The sequence below is a fragment of the Doryrhamphus excisus genome, linkage group LG13 (genome assembly GCF_037039965.1).
Source record: "Doryrhamphus excisus strain RoL-2023G ecotype Guam linkage group LG13, RoL_Dexc_Guam_v1.1, whole genome shotgun sequence".
NCBI lineage: Eukaryota > Metazoa > Chordata > Actinopteri > Syngnathiformes > Syngnathidae > Doryrhamphus > Doryrhamphus excisus.
This window is the reverse complement of record NC_136369.1, coordinates 11,436,595-11,456,329: the sequence shown is the minus strand read 5'-3', so window position 1 is coordinate 11,456,329 and position 19,735 is coordinate 11,436,595. Positions and strand designations below refer to the sequence as shown.

The 19,735-nt window shown below is 42.0% G+C and overlaps 3 protein-coding genes across 4 annotated transcripts; 1 reads left to right on the top strand and 2 right to left on the bottom strand.

Annotated features, from left to right (window-relative positions):
* Positions 1–229: 229 nt before the first annotated feature.
* nudt21 (nudix hydrolase 21) lies at positions 230–2,654 on the bottom strand. Its single transcript, XM_058089103.2, has 7 exons — positions 2,351–2,654; positions 1,710–1,910; positions 1,580–1,643; positions 1,400–1,489; positions 1,203–1,278; positions 990–1,104; positions 230–786 (listed from the first exon to the last, which is right to left on the bottom strand). The coding sequence occupies exons 1-7, from the start codon at positions 2,470–2,472 to the stop codon at positions 765–767; spliced, it is 690 nt and encodes a 229-aa protein (XP_057945086.1). The 5' UTR covers positions 2,473–2,654; the 3' UTR covers positions 230–764.
* Positions 2,655–3,721: 1,067 nt separating this feature from the next.
* LOC131139500 (uncharacterized) lies at positions 3,722–10,578 on the bottom strand. 2 transcript variants are annotated; one of them, XM_078795752.1, is made up of 8 exons: positions 10,395–10,578; positions 9,418–9,521; positions 8,264–8,732; positions 8,082–8,180; positions 7,963–7,999; positions 6,380–6,451; positions 4,678–5,841; positions 3,722–4,609 (listed from the first exon to the last, which is right to left on the bottom strand). In XM_078795752.1, exons 1-8 carry the CDS (start codon positions 10,491–10,493, stop codon positions 4,356–4,358), a joined length of 2,298 nt encoding a protein of 765 aa, XP_078651878.1. In that variant the 5' UTR covers positions 10,494–10,578; the 3' UTR covers positions 3,722–4,355. The 2 variants fall into 2 exon arrangements, with proteins under 2 accessions (XP_078651878.1, XP_057945162.2); XM_058089179.2 differs by having other exon boundaries at positions 8,088–8,180.
* Positions 10,579–11,679: 1,101 nt separating this feature from the next.
* ctcf (CCCTC-binding factor (zinc finger protein)) lies at positions 11,680–18,015 on the top strand. The gene is made up of 13 exons (XM_058089640.2): positions 11,680–11,847; positions 12,937–13,218; positions 13,288–13,467; positions 13,587–13,953; positions 14,026–14,196; positions 14,408–14,541; positions 14,673–14,793; positions 15,318–15,467; positions 15,556–15,716; positions 15,791–15,973; positions 16,057–16,189; positions 16,309–16,458; positions 16,673–18,015. The coding sequence occupies exons 2-13, from the start codon at positions 12,958–12,960 to the stop codon at positions 16,915–16,917; spliced, it is 2,256 nt and encodes a 751-aa protein (XP_057945623.2). The 5' UTR covers positions 11,680–11,847; positions 12,937–12,957; the 3' UTR covers positions 16,918–18,015.
* Positions 18,016–19,735: the final 1,720 nt, after the last annotated feature.

Genomic DNA, 19,735 nt, shown 5'->3' with positions numbered 1-19,735 from the left:
TTTGCATACTGAAATTAATTTGTACCAAGTCCAGATGTTCCTATATCCTTTTAGCATGCCTTCTCTGTATGGTATGGGATTTGCAGTTAATAATTTGAATAAAAATTAAGTTAAGTATTGTAAAAAATGACCTACAACTCAGAACAATTTAAGCAGCTTAAGAGAACTGATGTGATCATACCAAGGCTGTATTCACACAGCACTACAAAATGCATTTTATTGACCTACATATGAAACATGAGCATCATACATTAGCCCACTGACCTCTGGGATGCTGTTGCTGCCCCATCGGATTTCAAAAAGTGCAGCACCTCTCACAGGACATTATATTGTGCTGCATTGTTGTAGCAAAATGTCCAACCCCCAATATGCTGACGTCCACAGCCAACACTCTCTCCCCACATTTAATAAAAACATATACCAATACATAACTGAATGACTTTTTTTTATTAAAAAAAAATACAGTTTAAAATAACAACAAATGCAATGTTATTGTTGGTTTAATCAAACCTTTTCTGAGAAGGCTTAAAATCAGAAGTGAACATTATGCAATATAGATGTGTACTACAAAAACCAGCAGTTTATCAAGATAAAAAACAAAACAAAAAAACATTTGTTTTCCTGCCCCATCAGTGTGTTTAGTATGGGACACATTTCTCTGATGTGAAAGTAGAGCTAAAGATGGGTGTTTTTCTCCACTTTTTCTTTCATCAAGTTTCACTTCGAATGCGCTGCACTCACAGAGACAGCCAGGTGAACTTCACTTAATTGTAGATGAAGTTGAACCTGTAAAAAGAATGACGGACTCAAGTCAACAAAAATTCAGAAAACTTTCCAACTCTCATCTACAACACCCATGCATATTTACATCGTATAAACTTGAATTGTACACTAAAGTAATAAAACAAGTGGATGCCATATAGTGTACTAAAGCAATTATATTTGCTCAATTTCCATTAACAGAGGACCCACTAATCCAAAAACATTACCGGCTAAGTAGCTGCGGTAGACTGGAAATGATAGGTCCATATCCAGGGGCGTTGTCGTACAGTTCGAACAACGGAGCTGCCACCAGTTTGTAATTTTTCGGAACGGCAAACAATGCTGTAGAAATACATTTGAAAAAGCCTCATATTTCCGCTTATGATTTGTCATGAAGTCAGCTTCAAGGCCAAAACAAAGCCACATTGTGATATACTTACCTTTTTCCTGTAACTGCACCAGGAAAAGTTTTTTATGCTCCTTAGGTTTGGTAATGTGAGCTGGAATATAAGGATACTGCAAAACAAAAAGGACATAGCAATGCAATGCAACTCATTCTGCTACCAGTTGAGATGTCACATGATCAGTCCATTTGGATTTTCTGACAAAGGCCATATAGTGGATAGAATGTACAAACCTGTGGTGGCTCAAAGTTAGGACGCCACCAGTTGCCAATGCTGTCGTCAATTACCCAGTCCTGTTTCACTCCATCCTGCCGTCCGAGAATCTAACATGCACATGAATAACATTATAACCCTTGCAATCAATGCAGACAAAACATCAACAATAGAAGCCTTAGTCATGCCAACTTAGATACCTCGGTCATCAGGCGCTTCAAACCCTCCACTTCATCTTCTCCAGGACTCAACTCACCACCAGGCCTGCAGGAGAGAAAGAAAACATCAGACAATCCCTCGGGGTGACTCTTCTGAACATGAAATACTCACAGTTTGAAGAAAGTAGTGCCCAGCTGCAGAAGTAAGACATGAGGCAGCCTGTGCTCATGGACAATGAGGACACCCTCCACCGTCCTCCTCATTCCCATCTTGTCAAACTCATCACGCATCCGTTGGAACCTGGCCGCCACAGAGCTGTCCTTCTCATACAGGGGCTCCTTGGTCCCGAACGTGTAGTTGGTGAGAGGGTATCTGCAAACACAAAACCTCAGCTCAGCTTTCATTGAAACGGTTCCCATCATAGACCGCCACAGTTCTAGTTTTTCAACGTGTGCTCTCAAGAAACTACATTCTCCACAAAATGTAGTGATGTATTGTTTTGATATTTGAATAATCATTTGTATATTGAAAATTATTAGAAACAACCCTCAGTATAACAACTGCAAACTACAAGACTACCTGATCTACTACTTAAATGGCAGACTGTACACATATCGAATTAACTTTAAATGGTGCGATCAACAACTAAAAATAAATAAATCACTCAACAATTTAAAGCGCTTTGCAACCAATAGACGGAGTGCTACGGGTTGTTACCCATATAATACTTGATATGAACAGGGTTAGGTACACATTTAGTATCCGCTTTAAATGAATTAATTCTTCCCCCACACAGAAAGACATGAACTCACAGGTTGATGGTCCTCTCCAGGGTGAGAGGCTTCGCCGGGCCAGTCATGTATTTGCTTCCAAACTGAGCGCCAGCACCGCGCGGCCAACCTGTGCTTGAGCGACTGGGAGGCACAACAGACATCGCTTATAAACGCACAATGAGATTAAATCTCTCTTTGGATGTAATTAAATCCAAATCTGTTTGATATCTCGCCGAATATTCAAAATAGCAACGCAACTAAAAAAAGACTACAATGGCGAGAACATAACAATCCCTCCACAGTCGTTTTCCTCCTCCGTCCACTTCCGGGTGAAATACTATTTTCTAAAGGGCGCTGCCGCTAGCGACACCTGCTGGTTGGGGTGATTAATACAATTCATAAAGTGAGAGAAGCTAGAATTACGATTTGTTAAGTAGGCACGGATCTACTGTATATTAGTGCATCGCCTTATATATTGTGCATGTTATCATCCAGTTATGAAACAAAATGGACTGCAGACCCACCAGAAATCAACGTATCCATTCTTTCTTCACAGTTGGTTTTGTAAGTTTACATATTTTCGCACACAGGCTACCCATTCACTTATGTGAATAAACAGGATGCGGTCAGATAACTATACTAGCCTGCAGCCACTTTTTTGCCTTTTGACTTTTTGGCTAACAGCAGATGGCGTATTGCTATTTTGGTCCCAGATTGGGCCTCAATAGTCTGTCAATACCCTCATGTTGCACTCCAAGGAACATAATTATGAGTTTATGCTGGACACGTACACCCTCAATATTCACTTAACTAAAGTGGTGACCATTCACTATTAAAAAGGAGAGAACAGGAAGTGGGTGGTTAGTGTGCAATTTGGGTAATGAGTACAATGTCCACTAGTTCCCAAACACTATTCATTCATTCATTTTCTACCGCTTTTTCCTCACGAGGGCCGCGGGGGGTGCTGGAGCTTATCCCAGCTGTCTTCGGGCGAGAGGCGGGGTACACCCTGGACTGGTCGCCAGCCAATCACAGGGCACATATAGACAAACAACCATTCACACTCACATTCATACCTATGGACAATTAGTCGCCAATTAACCTAGCATGTTTTTGGAATGTGGGATGAAACCGGAGTAGCCGAAGAAAACCCACGCATGCATGGGGAGAACATGCAAACTACACACAGCGGGTGGCCCAAACACTATATTACTGTAAATTAAATTGAAGTAATATTTTTGCTCTAAATCAAATACTATTTCTATGTATTCTATGTATTTCTATGTCTCATTGTATTCATGCTGCATAGCGTGTGACCTGAGTGTCTCCTCGCTGTGTCAAATAAAATAGAGCAACTTTTATGTTTATTAGTGAAGATACACTCATACAGAATTATATAAGTGTACTATTTCAATAAAAGTCTGATTGAACCTCATTCTTGAACTTTGAAAGGCAACTTTCAGTGAATCTCATGATCTTTGTTGAAGCATTTCCATGGCTTTCAACCACATCATGTGGTCTGTCACTGTATGTTTTTTTTTTTAATGTGCCATTTAACACCATTATGGAGCATGCACGTACTGCATATCTGTAGCACAAAAATAGATCAGGTTACAGGAAAACAAATTCATATTTTTTCAGAGAGAAAAGTTCACTTGTTCAACAAAAACATCTCACTAACTCAATTCAATAATCCATTTAATAGTCATATCTATTTTCTCTTATCCATCTATTGTAAACATGGTGTCTTTCAAACACAGTACTTTTCTTATGGTACATAATCATACGTGCAATGCATAATTCAAACACAAGTTTAAAAAAAGGACAAAGACACTGCTGGAATTGTTGATTACATCACACCAAGGGGATCTCACTTCTTTGGTCCAGTGGCCCACCGGGTGTGTGGTGTGCTGCTCTTGTGTTGGTGGTCCCTGTGCAGGAAGTGCCATGGATCATTTAACCTTTTACCCTTTACTGTGGTCTAAACCTGCCTACATCACAGTAGTTGGTCCCAAATTAAGCAATTCCGATATATTCTTTTTAATTACTTCCCATCTGCAGATTTTGTATCTTCTTGGTTGAGGCGCTCTTTTTCCAAAGTGGGTTCAGTTGCCATCACTTCAGTTGCCACCGTGATATCTTCAGCTTTCACACTTGCCTCTTGCACTTCTCTCTTTGTCACTTCACTGTTGTCTTGAGTTGCTTTCTCGGTACAAGGCTCACACTCTTCTGCATCATCCATGACTATCTTGCTTTCAGTTTGTTTGCTCTTTTGGACCACCTCAATCACTACGTCTTCTAATGAGAGAGAAAATATACTGATGTTAAACCAAAAAAAAAAAGAATGCATGAATTAGTTCACTTACCTATGTCCTTAACAGTCGGACTTGATCTTTCGTCAATATTTGTCTGTAAATCTTGTCCTGGACTATCATGGGTGAGTGCTGGAGGGGTTGGACTGGAGTCATCAGAAGCAGAGAGGCAGGTAATAACTGATGAGAACGCAGAGCTGGTCTTCTTACAGGAAAGTGGGTCAGTCACGAGCGGGGAGGTAATTGCATCTGTAGTCGTTATATGTGCGTTACTAGTGGCGGTGGAGATGGAGTCTGTGAGGTTGGTTTCGCTGGATGAGACGTGGGGGACAATGGAGGAAGAAGAGTCGATGCAATCAGTAGATGTTGTGGTGGTAATGGAGTTGGTGCTGGCAGGAGGAAGGGTGGAGGAGCTGATAATAGGGGTATCAGATACAGGAGGAGTTGAGCTTGGGGCCCCAGATGTGCTTTTAGTGCTTTTTGACGATATCGGGCTCGTAGGGGAGACTGATGCTAAGTCAACACTCGAGCTGATGGTGGTTGCGGCATCAGATTTGACATCTGCTAGTTGGATAGTTGTTGCTACAGCGGCAACGAGTGGAACGGCTTCATCACCAACTGAAACTATGCCATTTGACTCTGGCCTTTCCGACTTAACTGACATATCTGTTGATGTTGCCAGACTTTCACTGCGATGATCGTTTATGTTTTCCAAGATGTTTACGGTAGCTGTTGAGTCGGAAGTGGTAGAGAATGTCGAAGTAATGGAGTCCAAGCAAGTGGAGGTACTGGGGTCAGGGGCGGAGAGTTCCGTAAGAGTTGTTGGAAAACTAGAAGAGGATGGTTCTGTGCTAACAGGCTGAGCTTCAGGCTCAGAAGGTTTACCATCTTCATCCGTACCATCTGTGGGTGTTGCATTAGCGCTGACAGCAGGTGACTCAGAGTCAGATGTTACAGTACTAGACAAGGAAATTGGAGCATTGGTCGAGTCAGCGGCGGCGTTTGTGGTTACCGCAGGAGTAGCGGGGCCAGATGGAGCAGCAGTTGGACTCTTTAGTTTAGTGGGTGTGCTTGTATCCCCTTCTTCTATTTGGACCAGCTCATTCTCAGGTGTGTTGCGGCCAGATGTTGTGGGCTTGATGACTGGCTTTGGAAGCAAAGGAGGCTTTCCAGCTGACTCATGTGCTGACATGCTTGGTCGAATTTGATGCCTCGTATCTGATGAGTAAAATGTTAAGTACACAAATTCCGATTTACATATGCATACAGTATTGTGCAAAAGTCTTATGCCACCATTAGTTAGTTGTTTTAGAAATTCTGTATTGACCATCAACCAACATTCTTGCATAGTGTCTGAGCATACACATAAACGACCTGAGCATCAACTTCTGTGAGTGCCATCAGACATTTTATCACTACTTTTCCTTGATGAACTGTGGGAAAAAATCTATTTTTTTCTGAATGTTCTGATCACCTGTTTCAACAGGTAGACCACAAATTAGTTGAAACTGAATCGGTGTCACCTCTGCTGGTAGCAGGCAAGTAATGCACTCCATTATACTTCACTAGTTCACATCAGTTTCACACAACCGACAGAAATCTCATCAATGAATGAATCATTTTACCGGCCTTAGTATCTGCACCTTTACACTTTACAAAGAGCCCCATCAACATGTTTTACTATGTCAAAATGACTACTCTAAAAAGGTCATTAAGAGGCAATGGTGGCCTAAGACTTTTGTGTACGACTGTTTACCTGATGATGCTGACATAGTTCTGTGTTTTGTGAAAGTCGGTGTTGGCTCAGCTTTACTGTCAATAATGGTGCCTGAAAAAAATATATATTTAAATGTAATAATTTAGCTAAAAATATATCCTACCATGTGTGTATATACCAGTAACGTGCAGTCAGGGGAGGCAGGTGAGGTCCCCCTTGTCACCTTGTCATAATGAAAAAAAAACACCCCCTTCTTATATCGATTGGCCACCAATCAGTATTGGCTGATTTCCGTGCAAAATCACATGATCGTCATTCATTCATTCATTCATTCATTCATTCATTTTCTACCGCTTATCCTCACAATTGTCGTAGGGGTGCTGGAGCCTATCCCAGCTGTCTTCGGGCGAGAGGCGGGGTACCAATCACAGGGCTCACACTCACATTCATACCTATGGATAATTTGGAGTCACCAATTAAAGAGAAAACCCACTCTCTAACTCTGGTCTCCTAGCTGTGTGGCCTGTGCGCTAACCACTCGATCGCCGTGCAGCCCATGATCGTCATATGTGAATAATTGTCGATCAACTCAGTCTTGTACTATTGCAGCATGCGACCTATAGAGATCGTCCCACGCCCACTTTCCTTCACACTGCGCAGGAGCACAAAACCATGTCAAACATGCCTGATGAGTGGAACTTACCTGCTTGTGAGAGTGATGTAAATTTTGCACCGTGCAAAATATGCCACAAAAAATATATCACCGAGGTAGTATGTTAAGAACAAACACTTGATGCCGTATGGTGAGTTTTCGAGGCTCACGATGTCATTATCAGTCAAAAGGCAGCTAATGTAACCGAAACGCTGGCCTGTATGTGCACTACAGTCAGCAGTCTAAAGCAAATAACCCGGAAAATAATAGAATTTATATGACTAGATCACCAGCCTCTCTCAGCGGTTCTCTGCCTGGCAGTCCTGCGAGAAACCCATCAAAGTATATACTTTCACAACCAAACTCTCTTTTAAGAAGGCGTTTCTTCATTTTCATGAGTGATATATGTTCTCTTGAAAAAGTGAAATATGTTTTTGTCGTAAATAAAGGTGATTTTATGGTTCCATCAGTCAGCTGGGATAGGCTCCAGCATAACCCCGCCACCTTAATGAGGTTAAGCGGCATAGAAAAAGAATGGATGGACGGTGAGAAGTCACCGGCTCCATCCAGCCAATGACTTCATTCTATAGGCGTGGCCGGGTACAAGTTGTACAAACTGAGTGGGACCAATCACAGTGAAGTGGGCGTGTCCGCAGGCAGGCCGTGGGTGAAACAAATTAAAACAGACCGTTTTGAAAATCTAAGGAAATACAGCTGGAATAGGTACAGATACTGGATGATCTAGAAAGCTTTCTGTGTGGGTTATCGTGTGCAGCTGCTCTATAGGAGTCCACTCAATACAAAGGGCCGAAAATGTGCATATTAGGTCCATTTTAACATACAGAAACTCCTAAGGAGCCATCCATAAACCTCACCACACATCACTGGTATATACACATACAAATACATATATACAGGTATTTGTGGGTGTGACTATTTCATGTTTTTGCAGGTAGATGAATTGACATACCTTCAGATTCTGCCTTTTTCATCTCTCTCTCTGGATTCTATGAGAATGAAAGAGAAAAATATGATTTGTTTGAGAGTATACTATCAACTAGTATCTACTTTGAGATGATATTTAAAGACACACACCTGTGTCTCTTCTGGTTGAGCTTTGGAAACTCCAATACGCTGAAGCATAAGATGAAGTTTCTGTTCAAAGCTATGTTGTCCTTCAAGTTGTTTCTGAAACCGTAATTTTTTTTTAAAGGTATCTCAGAGTCAAAAGACTGAGAATACGTGTGCTCTTTAATTGCGTGTACACTCACCTTTCTGGCATTGGCGGTCCCCGCTGCTGAACCAGACAGTAAAATAAGAGACTGGGACTTCCCTTCTCTGAGAGCACGGCGGGGTGGAGCCACTTCTCCCCTCAGTGGCGGTGCATCCGAGGCAAGTGTTTCCCGCACAGCTAACTCTCCGGTGATACCACTGGGTTGCTCTTTCCCTTTCTCCTTTTCATTCTCCTTGTCGTGTTCTTTGACTCGGTCCTTATCTTTTTCTTTCTCAGCCCTGGCCGCCTCCCTAAGAGGGCGAATGAGATCAGCGATGGAAGCCTTTTTGGGTCGGCCCTCATGGCTGGGCTCTGATTTCACACCTCGTCTCTTTCTGAGGGTAAAGAAATCTCCAAGCTTCCTCCTGAGTGTTTTTGTGGGGGGTGGGCAGGGGATTGAGGTGGCAGGAACCACTTCGTCCACTGTGATGGACTCCTCGTGTAATGGTACCTCATCTTGCTTTTTCCTATGCACAGGGGTCAATTGTATCAAATCAATGTGTAGCATACTGTACTATACAAAAGTCTCATAGGCCAGCACTAGCTTTGTTGTTCCATGACCTTTTTCACCCTTTGACATAGTAAAAGTAACATAGTTAGATTGCTCAAATTTGGTGATGATTTGTGGAGAGGTGTTGGCTCAGTCTAAGTCACCGTGGCATGAACAAAACCACTGTGGAATTAGCCCACTAACTAACAAACGCAAATACAGTTAGACTTGTACTCTACCGAGTAGAGAAGAAGCGTGAATAATCCATCATTATGTAATTACTAAAACAACAAATCTTATGTTGGCACACACACTTTTGCACAGTACTGTTCGTGAATAAGGTAGTTAAGTTTTTTCACTCTTTCTAATATCTATATTATCTATATACAGTAGCATGACAAGCAGTCATGGAGGCAGGTGAAGCTCTATGATAACAAAGGAGAAGAGCCCCTTTTCCACCACCCGATTTTTTTAATTTACCAATGATTTTGGAGAATTTGCTTCATTTAAAAAAAAAAAAAAAAACTTACACCAATACAAGGGCTCAGATAAGGAATTATTTTACCAGTGTAAATAAGTTTGTGGTAATAAAAGTTCCTGAAAATGGTGGAATTGGTAGAAAAGGGGCTTTCAGCAACTGCAACTGCTATAGTGATACTCACTCCGTCCCAGCAGGAAGAACTTTCTTGGTAAAGAACTCCTCCACACCTTCATCAACACGCCCGATGAGCTCAAGGACTTCATTTTCACTCTCAATTATTGTCTCCTATCATTTGTACAAGATACAAATATGCTTGACATCAATTTGCTGATAAAAATCTCAAAATGTAACTTCAAATTATGTAACACCTACCTCTATAAAACCCACACAGCCCTTCACTAGTGTCTCTATAGGTGTATTTTGGCTTCAGTCTTTTGCTACCAACCAGCCTCCTGAGAGGGAGTTGCTCAGTAACATACAATGGGAGGGGGCGAGGGGGCATAGATTTTACATACAAGATCTGTCGTTTTTCCAGTGTGGATAATTCATTATCAATATATCAGTTACATGCATTGAAACATCCTGATCAGATTAACATACATACATATAAAAGCAGGGACAGTTTGCAGCAGAGCACAAAATTAGCAGAAGTCGCTGTGACTCGATACCCTGTCAGGGGAATTGCTTGGATTTTGTGTCCCTGGTCACTGGCTCTAAGGGAGTGACTTGATGTCTACAGCCAGAGAGCTATGTGACAACACGATGAGCCATGAAGAAAAAAGGAGCTGATGCACATTTTCTTATACACAATCATGTGAAAAAGGGAAGGCTGCAGCCTTTTTTTTCAGTGTGAGCACAGAGAAAAAGGGAGATCCAAGCCAAACTACCATCTGCAATCCTATTCAAGCAATCATGCTCTAGCAAATCACAGCAAATGCCATTTGTGGTTTCTTCACACAGCTAGTTACCGGCACAATGGCACTGGCTTATTCAAGCAGGGAGCAGGCATCTTTGCAGCTCTCCCCCTCTAACCGTCCCTTCCCTTCCCCCTGCCTCTCCCCTCTGCACCCTATTACATCTCCTCTCTCCCTTCCATTTTCTCTCCACATACACACACACTACCTTCCCTTCATGCTCTGATATCATATTTGACTGTACCTGCGGTCTGCTGGGACGATAGTTGAGTTTTTGTCGGTGAGGTCTTGGTCTGCTCTGGGTGTAGTGCCTGAGAGCTGGTCCGCCCAATGGCAACTCCATTGGGGAGACACGGCACTCTGTTGCCGTGGAGCTCTGTTGCCTTGGCTCTGTTGCTGAGGCACCGTTGCTAAGAGCACAAGCACCAGCAGTATGTAATGCCTCTGCTGAGGTGGGAGGGGCCAGCCTCAGCAAGACTGACAGATATGACAACAGAGCCTCGCCTTTTTCTGCCCCCTCCCCTTAGAGAGGAAACTGATGAAAAAATAATGTGTAGCAGGGAAGTGACCATTTGTTTTAAGGAAAACTGTGACAGTGGACAGGAGTGGCCTTCTGTAGCCATAAGTGAAACAAAACTGTTGTTGGTTATGTAACAAATTCATCACTTATTTTACATGTGAATCTTCTCAAATCGCGAAAGTGGAAGATTGACTTGATTTGTGTTTTTGTCCGTATAAAATAAAATGAATGAATGAAAATAGGCCATGCAAATAATTACATTTTTATTTAGATACTATTAAAGACATTGACAACAGGCCAGTTCACGCAGTGGACAAACACATCATTAGGCTCAGGAAAACATTTGTAAACACACAAACACAGCCAGCCAATCACTAAGGAAGGACTTTTCATAAACCTATAATGAAAAATATATCCAAATTCAATTATTCACTGCAGAACCTTGCCAAAAAACCACAATGTATCTATAAAACAACATCAATTCAGTGACTTTTTAATGGCAGGTTTTTACCTGATATATTTACAAAAATATAATCTATAAAACTTACATTTAGATATATATATTTATATATATGTGTGTGTGTATATATACATACACATTCTGTTATTTTAGAGGCTATTTGTGTTTGATTGTATTGTTTATCTTGACTAAGTAATATCTGCAGTGTTCCAATGGTATGCTAAAGTTTCAGCAGAGGTTGAAAGAATCACGACTCACTAGTTTGCATACTGTACGCCCCCATGTGGTATATTGTCCGAATTACGTCTTAATTCACTTTATTAAGAACGTTAGCTGATAGCTCACAATGCGCACAAATGGCGCGTATGTCGACATATATGGCTGAATGTAGACATTTATCCGTATTTATTTGCGAAATACTTCATTACGGTGAGACAAATCATGTGACCAATTTGTCTCGTTCGCCACGCCCACGCATGAATTCAAATCTGGCGCCTCGGTCGCAGTTCGGCCACGCCCCTTCACCACTGGGCCTTATGTTTGCGCATGCTCGTTCGCCCTTAACGGCCGCCATTTTGTGTGAGGCCCTCTATTCTAAAGCGGGAGAAAATTATCAGGCCAGCACACTGCTTATTCAGACGTCCACGAAGTATTGAAGCGAGCACCCGCATTCGACAGGCTTCGAACAGAATATAACGATAAAATAAGCACTCTGAGGTAAGTTGAATCTGTACTTTGCCCGCAAACACCGAGACGTTTTTGTAGGAGCTGGCGTCGGCCTCTAGGTGTCACGGTGGGGCTTAACGTTACCGACTGGCGGGGGGTGTTTGTCTCCCTCTATCGTTATCCAATATTCACTAAATCTGTCTCTAAACTCTAACTCACTGTCTCGGGCGTGTGTTTTAGTGCTTTTTGCGTGCTGTTTTGTTGGAACTGCCTAGCGATGGTCGTCTGAATGTGTCTTTCTGTTTTAACTTACTTTAGGCCTGACGTCCATCTTATCGTGCCCTTTGTTTCCTGTTTTCAATCGTCCTCGCGCCTCCCAGTCAATAAACAAATATAAGTTCTTATTTGAGTTCGCGACGTTTGAACAGTTGTGTGGAATTAGACTATTGTACCATAACTTGACCAATTTAACCGAAACGTTTCTTTTAAAATCGAAAGAGCCACTTTGAAATAGTCCGATCGTGATATCTACATTCTGCAAACCCGAAGCACGCCACCAATATCTTATCCACTCAGCTCGACCCGTGATGATGCTAAATACCACATTTCGCGAAGGTTCCATTCGCTGCTTTGATGCCATTTAACGTCCGGTTTGTTCGAAACGTTGTGGTTTCGTCTCTACAAACTGTTCCCATATGTCATTGAACTAAGTTGCTGTTGCAATACCGCGCGGTAACTCCTGGCTTCATCAGGTGTGTCGACAGAGGTGATTTGAATAAACTCCGAAGGTAGCATGACCGCATTATTCGTCGTCTGAACGTTTATATTCAACCCCCACTATCTTCAACACATTTTTTCAGCTTAAAAAACTCTACGAACTCGATAGTTCATGAAGCCTAACGTTTGTAAAGAATAAGTGCACCGACTCGTTTTTGGTAAATGGCGATCTTTTTGAGGTCTGTTAAGACTTTTTTGTACGACTCTTATCAACTCCACATCAGTGCTTGAGTTGGTGGAGTTTGGAATTGACTTTCCTGTCGCTTTAGTTCTTGTCGTTAGACAATGTTGTGTCAAAACAACCACATTACAATATTGGCACACAAAGTTTTCATTAAGAAATGTCATGTTCTCAAATTTTAGAGTGTTGACAGGCCCGTTGCCATGGAGGGCGATGTTGTTTCCATGGAGACCACCCATGCAGCAACCCTAGCTCCCGAAGGTGGGGTTCTGCCAGAAGCAGGAGATGCTGTGATCCAAGGGGTGGCGGGAGCATCACAAGCCGTTGAGGTTCCAGGCAACATGGAGATGATGGTGATGGATGCCCTGGATCCGACTTTGTTGCAAATGAAGACAGAGGTGCTGGAGGGAGGGGGCACAGTAACTGTAACTGGTGGAGATGAGGGCCAGATCATCACCCTTCAGGTTAGTACAGGACATGGTTGGTATCGCTGTCTATCAAATGGTTCTGTTGACATTTGTTATTATGTATAGGTTGTGAATATGGAGGAGCAGGCTGGTGCTGCTTTAGGTCTTGGTCAGCTACAACTTGTGCAGGTTCCAGTCACTACAACTACAGTAGATGGTCTTCAGGGCACCTATGTGGATGGATCAGCTAATAAGGATGCAGAGCCGGTTATCTGTCACACACTTCCTTTGCCAGAAGGTTTCCAGGTAAGAATCAATAGAAGAAAATAAAGCATGAAATGAAACATCTTTTCAATACATATTTTTGTCATCAAATAAGCACTTTACTTGAAACGTTTGACTATGAAAAATGTCTGTTGGGCTAGGTGGTGAAAGTGGGGGCTAATGGTGAAGTAGAGACTGTGGAGCAAGAGGAGCTTCAAGCCGTCCACAATGAGCTTCAAGGGACAAGGGAAGAAGAGGGAGAGGATGGCGAAGTGGCAGCAGATCAAGAACCCACTGAGCCTCAAACAGGGTGGCAGAAGGACCCAGACTACCAGCCAATTACACCAGTCCGCAAAGGAAAGAAGGGAAAGAAAAGCCGTCTACGTTATGCAGAGGGCGATCGAGACATGGATGTTTCTGTGTATGACTTTGAGGAAGAGCAACAGGAGGGACTTCTGTCAGAGGTGAATGCAGAAAAGGTTGTTGGAAACATGAAGCCCCCTAAGCCAACTAAGATCAAGAAAAAAGGTAATCTGTGTTTTTATTGTGAAATACGCAAAAAAAAAGATTGGTTTCTGATTAGTTCTTCTACTTGACCAGGTGTGAAGAAGACCTTCCAGTGTGAGCTTTGTAGCTACACTTGCCCACGACGCTCTAACCTGGACAGGCATATGAAGAGCCACACAGATGAGAGACCACACAAATGTCATTTGTGTGGAAGGGCCTTTAGAACAGTCACACTGCTGAGAAACCACCTCAACACCCACACAGGTAGAGCAGACTCCTTTTCATCCTTAAGTACAACTTTTTGATACTTTTGTGTACATAGTTTGATGGGAAGTGTCATCCTCTTTCAAATTACTGCGGGGGCAGATGTTATGCTATTGTAATGGTATAGTGGTATTCAGTTATTTTGTGCGTTGTGTATAAAACAAGACAGGAATGGTGCATTTTCCAATTATTTTGTTTATCAAATCCTTAGGCACCCGACCACACAAATGCACTGACTGTGACATGGCGTTTGTGACCAGTGGAGAGTTGGTGCGCCATCGTCGCTACAAGCACACGCATGAGAAGCCCTTCAAGTGCTCCATGTGTGACTATTGCAGTGTGGAGGTTAGTGATCACACCAGGATTGCCTCTTGTTTGTATCAAGACTGCACTGAGAGCATAAGCTCTCGTGTATTGTGCTAATCCTAATTGTTTAATGTTTTTTTATATATATATATTTGTAACTCCTTTTGTAGGTGAGCAAGTTGAAAAGGCACATCCGCTCTCACACGGGCGAGAGGCCCTTCCAGTGCAGTCTATGCAGCTATGCTAGCAGGGACACTTACAAATTGAAAAGGCACATGAGGACGCACTCAGGTGAGATACATTTTGGATACTTCCTGTGGTTGAAAGATGATTTAAAGCAGTAGTCCCCAACCTTTTTGATTCCACGGACCTGCTTGTGTTCCCACAAGCCTCTGGGGGAGGGGGACATGAACCACCATAAGTGTGACATTTGTCTTCAGTGCCATTGTAGAAAGTTTTGAATAGTTCCTTTTTAACCTGATACTAAAATGATGAAACACAACAAACACCCATGAGCATGGAAGCATCAACCAATTTGAAGTAGCTGCTGTCATTTCGGTTTCTTTGTTGTCTCTTTAATTATTCAGAGAAATAGTCCATTGTTTCCTTTTTGCAACTCCCGGTCGTGAACGTGAGGTCAGAGTAAAAAAAACCAAGATCACCTTTTATTAAAGTTAATAAGCTTTTTCATAAAATGTTATATAGTTATTGGCAAAAGTATAAAAAAATACAAAATGTTATTGGCACTTGGGGTGGGGCAAAACCTAACCTAATCCATCATCCACTTACAAAACCCTTTCACTTTCCCTCTGCAGGCGAAAAGCCATACGAGTGCTACATCTGCCACGCTCGTTTTACCCAGAGTGGCACCATGAAGATGCATATTCTGCAGAAACACACAGAGAACGTGGCGAAGTTCCATTGTCCACATTGTGACACTGTCATCGCACGCAAGAGTGACCTTGGTAAAAGATGCAATCCCTTTTGGTCAGAAAACACAACAAAGTGTACAGCTTTCTCAAGATAATCATATTCGTCCTCTGTCCAACTCAGGTGTTCACTTGCGAAAGCAACATTCATTTATTGAGAAGGGAAAGAAATGTCGTTACTGTGACGCCGTTTTCCATGAGCGATATGCTCTTATCCAACACCAGAAGACTCACAAGAATGAGAAACGTTTTAAGTGTGACCAGTGTGATTACTGTTGCAAGCAGGTAAGCAACAACAATGTTGACTGATCTTCAGTCTACTTCTAGCACTTTTTAACACTTGCCTGTTCTTCTGGCAGGAACGTCACATGATCATGCACAAGCGTACACACACTGGGGAGAAGCCCTTTGCCTGCAGTCAGTGTGAGAAAACGTTCAGACAGAAGCAGCTTCTGGACATGCACTTCAAACGTTACCATGACCCCAACTTTGTGCCCACCGCCTTTGTGTGTAACAAGTGTAGCAAGACGTTCACCCGCAGGGTAGGCCAAAGCCCACACAGATTTGTGACTGTTTCACAACACTCTGTGCAGCGTGTCACCATGATATTATGTTTACCCCACAGAATACCATGCTGCGCCACAGTGAGAACTGCATGGGTGAAGTTCCTGGAGACCAAAATGGAACTCCTCCTAAGAAGGGTCGCCGTGGTAGGAAGAGGAAGATGCAGGACAGGCATGATGATGAGGACGACACGGGTATGCGCCACCTTATTTATTCTTTACTGGTGTTGGTTTGCGTATTTTGAACTCGTAGTTCTCGGAGTAGTATGAATGGTCAGTTCAGTTGTAAATAAAGACATTTCACCCTCGCATAGAACCTGAACTTGACGAGGAGATTGAAGATGAGGATGATTTGTTAACTGAGATCGAAGTGGAACAGGCTCCACCAGTGGTTCCAATCGCAGCTCCTGAGGATCCCCCAGTCAAGAGGAAGCGCGGGCGCCCCCCAAAGAACAAGCCAGATAGTGAGTGTCACAATGCACTTTACACAGTCCAGTGTTTGTCTGGTCCTACAAACCTTTCATACAGGTGCCTTTACATTACCTTTACAATGTCTAATACATACAGGAGTTTTGGTTTCATTTCTGGAAATAATTACAACGAACTTGTGCTTATATCTAAAGTGCACATGCGTCATGGTGGTCTATCTAGAGAACTGACCTAAGACTCTCTTGACAGTGGCTGCTATTATCCGCGTTGAGGACGAGGCCACTGGAGAGGTGGACGACATCATTGTGAAAAAGGAGGTTGGCGCAGAACAAGAAGATATGGAAGAGGGAGCCACACACGAAGTGGTTGTCGGTGAAGGCGATTCCACTATTCAGATGGAGGAGCTGGCCCAGGAACAGGAGATGCAGCTGTCAGAGGCACCACCAAATGGAGACCTCACCCCTGAGATGATCCTCAGTATGATGGACCGGTGATGGCTGCAAGGGATGACCCTGTAAACACAAACAGACCCCGTTTCACATCCACATCTAATTCTTGGCATTTAGGATTACCAACACTTGCATTCTACATAGACAAACATCACTGTTGTAATTTAATGCAGGCTTGCTTTTTAATCGTGCATTGACATGGATGAGTGACAAAGACTTTTAATACGGATTTATTTACCAAAAATTCATTTCAAAATTTGTGTTTTGGGCTGGCTGTAATTTCATCACAGTATCTTGAGCCTTCTCATTGTTGTCCTTGGTGTTTAGTACATTAGTAGGAACATCATTATTAATAAACCTATTCTGGCAACGCTATCAAAAATCATGCTTCCCTAAATCCCAGACATGTGCATGTAAGTATTCAGAGGATCTAGGTGCATATTCATCTCTGTCACCCATGCCCAGTTTTTATCGCCCTGTGTATTTTTTTACTTGTTACACTATTCTTGGTAAGGATCACTTGTCATCAGGTGAACATTGTAAGCAGATCAATCACCAAGGTCATGGATCTTTCTGCACTTTTTCAGTCCATGTTCAATGTCCTCACTGAAGAGCCCGTTTTACCTCTTGGTTTGGAAGACTGCCCCCCCAAAGCCATCTTTTAATTGGCTTTTCAGTTCGACTCCTTAAACCTGCTTTTGGCCTATGATGGCAAAAACAACAGGAGACGATAAAATATGTAATCACTGTCCAGAGACCAGAAGATAATGTTATTGTTAATTACAGCAAAAAGATTTGAAATATTTTTATTGTATTTTTATTGTTTGGTTTCTTTGCTGTGGTTAGTAAAAAAAAATATTTTAACACCTATTCTAGTTTATCAAAGCTTCTAGTCTGCTTACTTTATATCTCTTCTTGCTACTGTAACACCCCTAGACGATGTCTATGTACAAAACATTGTCATTTTATGTGCAAAGAATGTCTTTTTTCTTTTCTTTTTTTTGCTCCCTTGTGTAGCCATTCCACTTTGGGTTCATGGTTTCTTTTTGTACTGATTGCAATACCTTCTGGGCAGTGTGATGTTTTCAATGACTGGCAGTTGACAAATGTATGATGGTACAACCAATAAAAAGTAGACATGGATTCATGCTTTTAGCTTTCTGCAGTTGTATCTCACAGTAGTCTTGATTTAGGGGGTGAGCGCACTCTTGGTACAATAAAAAAAAAAGCAATACTTACACAATGGGCATTGGTTGAGTGCTAACAAACACTTGTGTATTTTGCTTGCAAATACTTTATTAAATGGAAGTTAATACAAAAAAATCATTTATATCTCACTTGACAAGAGCCTTTTGTTTGAGGAGCACTTAAGGACCATCAAGTTGAATGCATTTTAATGTGGATGTCTATTCAGTGTGCCTGGCGTTTTATAAGTGTTCCATGTTGGTTAAACCTGAAAACCAGTGTAATCCTGGCTCAGTGGCCCATAATTCGTCAAAGACAACACGCAAATTGTGATGCAGAAACGCGCATACTTTCTAGCATGTGTCTGTCACATGAGTTATTGCGTGAGAAGAGGCTAATTATCACACTTGTTTTTTTTTATAACAAGTTCTCTATCCGACGCCCCTCGTAATAAAAAAATACATTCAACAGAAACATACACTTATAATGCAAAAATGTAGCCAACAGCATTTTTTCTGTTCAGTAAGAAAGCAACCTCATGATTTCACTCTTAAAGCCGCCCCCACCTCCTTACTTGGGCCAACATGGCACCTGGAACGAAACCCACGCATTTTAACTATAGCATAGTTGTGTGACACATCGGCGGTGCCTCTCATTCATTCCAAAACCACAGAAAAAAACCTCCACGTTAGATTTTTCCTTGGATTCGGCGTAGAGTCGCCAGCTAAAGGAAGAAAACACAATGACAAGACGGGGACATCCTTGTTGCCACAGCAACTAGCGGATTCTCCTCTTCCGGGAGGAGGAGTAGTATTTCAAAATAACAGCCGACTTTCTTGCTTTGTATTGTAATGTTGCTCGCCACTTCATCATTAACAGAACTATATACAGTGTGGTTGTAGTTTGCAGTGGCAAAGAACTGCACTGCACCATGCTGAGAGGTATCACAATATTTTGGTTGCATTGTCCACAAATATTAGAAATGATATATTTCATTATGTAGCCACAAAGAAAAAAAAACATTGTTAAGGCTATGCCCAAACTTAAATTGCTTGTATTTGGAGTTTTAAATTTAGAAATATTATAGAATACAGTATAGAAAACAGATGGATGGAAGGCCAATACAGTATACATACGTATGTGTGTACCTATGTAAGAAAGTAAACATACATAACTTACATAAGTAAGTTTTGGAATGTAGCCAATATATTTGGGGAAATTTGCCCTTTAAAGACACAAGAATGATCAGTCACATAATTAATTCTGTGCATTTTTTTTGCTTTTTCTTTGCTTTTCTTTTTCTTTCTTTTCTTCTTTTCTTTTTCAACACTAATTCAAAAAGTGGCCTACATGACAGCCCCTCTGGGATTTTGTCACATGCAGTAGACATCATGTGGTCAATTTCATGGCCCCTTCATAGGAAAACAGCGTGTTTGGTCACCGCAGTCAATGAATGGTAACTTATTACTGGAATTACAAGAAGTGTGGATTATGCTGACACGGCACTGTGGGGGTCTTGCAAATAGCTGGGCTCTACTGTACATGCAGACATACACAACACCGTTATTTGATAGTTATACTACAGCATAGTAAATCATTTAGGTCATAATGTCACGTGTGTACATTTGCGACCCAAATCGTGACTCACATGTGAAGCTTTTATTGTGAAATGACCAAC

Excerpts from the sequence above, each read along its gene's own strand:
- nudt21 (XM_058089103.2), bottom strand. The coding sequence starts at position 2,472 with ATGTCTGTTGTGCCTCCCAGTCGCTCAAGCACAGGTTGGCCGCGCGGT. Across the intron at positions 1,644-1,709 it reads GGCACTACTTTCTTCAAACT|GCCTGGTGGTGAGTTGAGTC; the intron begins GTGAGTATTTCA and ends TCTCTCCTGCAG. Across the intron at positions 1,490-1,579 it reads TGAAGCGCCTGATGACCGAG|ATTCTCGGACGGCAGGATGG; the intron begins GTATCTAAGTTG and ends TGTGCATGTTAG.
- LOC131139500 (XM_078795752.1), bottom strand. The coding sequence starts at position 10,493 with ATGGAGTTGCCATTGGGCGGACCAGCTCTCAGGCACTACACCCAGAGC. Across the intron at positions 8,000-8,081 it reads CAGAAGAGACACAGGTGTGT|AATCCAGAGAGAGAGATGAA; the intron begins GTCTTTAAATAT and ends TCATTCTCATAG. Across the intron at positions 5,842-6,379 it reads AACTATGTCAGCATCATCAG|ATACGAGGCATCAAATTCGA; the intron begins GTAAACAGTCGT and ends TTTACTCATCAG.
- ctcf (XM_058089640.2), top strand. The coding sequence starts at position 12,958 with ATGGAGGGCGATGTTGTTTCCATGGAGACCACCCATGCAGCAACCCTA. Across the intron at positions 16,190-16,308 it reads TGATGATGAGGACGACACGG|AACCTGAACTTGACGAGGAG; the intron begins GTATGCGCCACC and ends ACCCTCGCATAG. Across the intron at positions 16,459-16,672 it reads CCCAAAGAACAAGCCAGATA|TGGCTGCTATTATCCGCGTT; the intron begins GTGAGTGTCACA and ends CTCTCTTGACAG.